This window comes from Pelmatolapia mariae, linkage group LG3_W (assembly GCF_036321145.2).
Source record: "Pelmatolapia mariae isolate MD_Pm_ZW linkage group LG3_W, Pm_UMD_F_2, whole genome shotgun sequence".
Taxonomy (NCBI): Eukaryota; Metazoa; Chordata; class Actinopteri; order Cichliformes; family Cichlidae; genus Pelmatolapia; species Pelmatolapia mariae.
The window spans coordinates 42,179,635-42,183,909 of NC_086229.1; the positions used below are offsets into that span (position 1 = coordinate 42,179,635).

Genomic DNA, 4,275 nt, shown 5'->3' on the forward strand with positions numbered 1-4,275 from the left:
TTCACAGAGAGTTCCTGTTCTCAGATCACACAGGAACTATTCAGACACTGTGTCAGGATGAAGGTGAACATCTTCTGCTGCCTGTTAGCCTGCACTCTGGGCTCTAACGTCACTGCAGGTGAGACTCTTTGAGCTTCTTCTGAGTCTTGGATGATTTAGAGCGTCGTAATTCTTCCTGATTTCTATCAGAGTTTAATTTTATGAAACTTTCGGGTCGAAACTTGATTTAAAAAAGCAAAACATTAAGGAAGTCTCCAGTTATTTACATGAGGATCCAATTCAAGTGTAATGTTACCGTGTGTCCACAGCATCCGAAGGTTTATGGATTTCTGAAAAACTTTTTTTGCAGGTTTAACCCATGAAGTATTTAAGGAGGGGACACAGGTCACTCTGCGCTGTCCTCACTCTGTGGAGGGTAATGTGACGTGGAGCAGAGAGAGTGGAGGAAGCAGAGCTGACATACTTACAGCTGATGGAGACGGAACTATAAAACACATCAATGATCCACAGAAACGATACGATTCACAGGCTGACGGGTCTCTGATCATCCTCAGAGCTGCTCTCTCAGACTCTGGCAGATACGTCTGTAAAAATCAAACAGCTGTGGAGCTGACAGTGATCCCATCAGGTAACATCAAACATTTTAACAGTTGACCTGTTTCCTATTTAAAAATCATGCGTCTTCCATAAAAAAATAATAACTGACTCAAACTAATTCAGTGATAATGAAAAGCTGCATTTCAGACGTGTTTTTAACTTTAGTTCCAGCTTTGTTTTGTCACATGTGCTTCCTGTAGATGAGTTTCTATATAAAATAATAACTGTAATGTTCTTCATGTGTACACATCAAATACTGCAGTAACCAGTGAGCAGCTGTGAACAGCTACATAATAATAAAAGTATTATCTCTGCTCTCTATAAACTCAAACCACAGTGTATCTGAACTTTAGCTGATCACACTGAAAAATGTTAGTTTGGGTTTTTGTGCAGTGATCAACTTTATGTTGATGATGTCATTCTGTCTTTGCTTTAACATGAAAAACCTAAAATCCCAGCAGAGATAACCGGGATCACCACCGTGGTTATCGAGTCAGAGCGCAGACTTCCTGTTTCAAGTGCCGGCTCACACAGCCTGTAGTAGCTGTGTGCTGCCTCCAGGGGGCAGTGCACAGCTTCTATCACAGATGAACTAAAAATCTAAAACACAACCAGCAGATGTTTCCATTTAAATTGTGACTAAGAAGCAAATTCTAAATCAGACAAGCTGGAAGTTTTTGATAGAGGAGAAATATCTTAATGATCTTCAGATGTGATGAGATTTTTACAAACTACAGCACAGAGATGCTGACTGTGGGCGAGTATCAGTCATTCCAGGACGTTCACAAAGCTCGAGCAGTTCTGGACATCTCCACAGACATCTTTACTGCTCTTAGATTGAACTTTGAAGAAGTAAATGTGACCTTCTGTCCAATAATAAAAGCTGTTACAAAAAGATACAGCTCCACCCACGAGGCTGTTTTTTCTATATGTTTTTAGTTTTCTATGACTCTTAGGTTTTATTCTATTTATTATTATTAGTGCTGTCCTGGGAAACAAATGTCCTTTTTTCATGTTTTCAACATGTTAATGACAACAAAGGACTCAGTCAGCCAGTCTGTCTGTCTGTCTGTTTATTTGTAACTCACCGACACATCTGTGTTTCAAACTGGGCTGTCCACACAGCGCCCAGGCTCTGTGTCATAACTGGTTATAAATACTTTGTGGGGATGAATCAGTAAACTCATAAAGGTCAACCTTCAACACGTTTCCATGACAGCATCAGTCAGACAGCATCCAATCATTGTTTACAAATCACAAAATATTATGTAAAATTCTTCAGTTCAGTTTTTTACTTTTAGTTTTAGATTTTGTGTTTTTTTTATGTGGAGTTTGTTTTTAACCAACTCGTATATTTAAAGTTCAACTGTTGATTTTTAAGCTGTTAATTTCTATGTATCTATATTTTCTTTTTTCTGTACTCAAGAGAATAAGACAACAACAAATACTACAACAACACCATCAATTACTACAACACCACCACCACCAACTACTGCTACATCTCATAAAGCATCAGTAACACCTGCATCACCCACTGAGGCTCCATCAGGTATGATTGCATCGAAGAATCTAAGCAGTGCAGTTTAACAGATTTAACTGTATAACTGTAAACATGTTCATCTCTTCTGGCCTGTAGTATAAATGACAGAGTGAAGTCTGATGTGTTTATATATGAAATATTACAGAGAGTCCATGTATGTGATGCATGATCCATGTTCATCACTCTGACCTTGTCCAGCTTTTCCAGTGCAGACTTTCCTGATAGGAACTGGTCTTCTTCTTCTCTCCATCCTCATCCTCATCACTGTCTACTTCATGTGGAGATGCAGGTCCAACAGACGAGGTGAGTAAAGAGAAACATGACCAGAATCTGTGGTTTACATGATTTATTCATTGGTTTACACACGTTAGTCGCATCATTCTCACATATCTGCTGTGGTCTAGTTTAGCTTCCTTCACTCGGTTCTTTTGAAACATCTGTTAGTGGCTGTGAGCTGCTGTCTGTCTGTCAGCTCAGCTCAAAGGTCATGCTAACACATTAGCCACCTGAGCTAATGCAGTTCAGTCAGCTGTGCTCTAAACTTCATTTACAGGATGTTTTACTACTGTGTGTTAACCCCTGTACACAGGTTCCATTCAGTGAGTGAAGATGTGAATAAAGTAATAAAATAAAATAAATTAGCGTCTGCTGTTAGCAGCTTAGCTAACAATAAAGCTAACACAAGTTCAAAGGTTACAGTTTCTTTTCGGAAGGTCGCCGGTTCGATCCCCGGGCTCTCTGTCCTGGTCCTTGTGTCCTTGGGCAAGACACTTCACCTACCGCCTACTGGTGATGGCCAGAGGGGCTGATGGCGCGATATGGCAGCCTCGCTTCTGTCAGTCTCAGGGCAGCAGTGGCTACAACTGTAGCTGCCTCCACCAGTGTGTGAATGAATAGTGGAACTGAAAAGCGCTATATAAATGCAATCCATTATTATTATTATTAATTTTACATTCTGTGGACTTTGTTCTGGTGCAAACACCAAAGACCAGCCTGTGTTCTTCGAGGTGAGAGCAGGTTGGTCACTGTAAGTATTTCAGGTGAAAGGACAGTCATCAGTATTTCCTAAACTCTGTGCTGACTCGGTTTAACAGTAAAAGCTTCATAAGCAGCCACAGTCCAGTTTAGCTTCACTTTCATTTTCACAGCTTGACTTCATCACAAACTTTAAAGGAGGAACTGACTCTGATGTGTCTGCAGGGGATGACAAACAGCTCCACGTCTATGATGAGATACCAGCTGCAGCAGAACTTCATCTTATAAATGGTGAGACGTGAGAGTGAAGCAGCTGCGACTGAGGCTGATCTACACACTCATCATCGTAGCTGCTTGTAGTATTGAGCTGATAGTTAATCCAGTGTTTGTTCTCAGGAGCTCGACTACGACCTGCACACTGCCTGATGGAGCAGCCAGGTAAATGATTTCCCCTCCTTTTGTTTCCATCATTAGATGTTTTGTAGATAATATTTTAAACTGAAAACTGCACTGAAATCTTGTAAAGCTGATCGTAGCTGTTTTTTATATTATTATTTTTACTCTGTCGTTGTCTTTTAGTTCATTCTGTAATTAAGCTGATAGAAGTTGGGAAGTTTGGGTTGGCTGTAGCTCAGGAGGCAGAGCAGGAGGTCGGTGGTTTGATCCCTCAAAGTGCTGTATAAGAATCAGTACATTTGGATAACTTTACCAATTCTGAGGCTCATCAGCAGTAAAACAGGAGAGTGATGTGTGTCAAATAAAAATGATGTGAACTCTTACTGAGACTGAGACACGACCAGTAACACCTGTGCTGCCATCACTATTTACAGTCCCATGTAAATGAGAGGCTCTGGTGATAAATTTAAATGTTGTATTAATTCAGTATATTTCATTTCCTCCTGCAGATTCTCCATATTCTGTGATTGGTGCCACGTTTAGTGATGGAAATAAAAAAGGTAATTTTAATGATCAGCACCTCATTTTACATAAACTCACTGTGAACACACCAAACCTGCACAGGTGTGTTTGTTACACATACAGCCCACTCAGACTGATAATGTTTATGATCCACAGGTTCTTCACAGCCCGTCGACAACACGTATTTCTTACTGGAGAAACCCAAAGCATCAAGAAGCAGGCCAGACCAGTTTAGTTTCACCTGA

At 40.4% G+C, this 4,275-nt stretch overlaps 1 protein-coding gene across 1 annotated transcript; it reads left to right on the forward strand.

Moving 5' to 3' along the window:
• LOC134622870 (uncharacterized) lies at positions 1–4,275 on the forward strand. Its single transcript, XM_063468185.1, has 8 exons — positions 1–118; positions 350–628; positions 2,024–2,146; positions 2,336–2,440; positions 3,338–3,403; positions 3,509–3,550; positions 4,018–4,068; positions 4,187–4,275. Exons 1-8 carry the CDS (start codon positions 58–60, stop codon positions 4,273–4,275), a joined length of 816 nt encoding a protein of 271 aa, XP_063324255.1. The 5' UTR covers positions 1–57.

Excerpts from the sequence above, each read along its gene's own strand:
- LOC134622870 (XM_063468185.1), top strand. The coding sequence starts at position 58 with ATGAAGGTGAACATCTTCTGCTGCCTGTTAGCCTGCACTCTGGGCTCT. Across the intron at positions 2,441-3,337 it reads ATGCAGGTCCAACAGACGAG|GGGATGACAAACAGCTCCAC; the intron begins GTGAGTAAAGAG and ends ATGTGTCTGCAG. Across the intron at positions 3,551-4,017 it reads CTGCCTGATGGAGCAGCCAG|ATTCTCCATATTCTGTGATT; the intron begins GTAAATGATTTC and ends TTCCTCCTGCAG.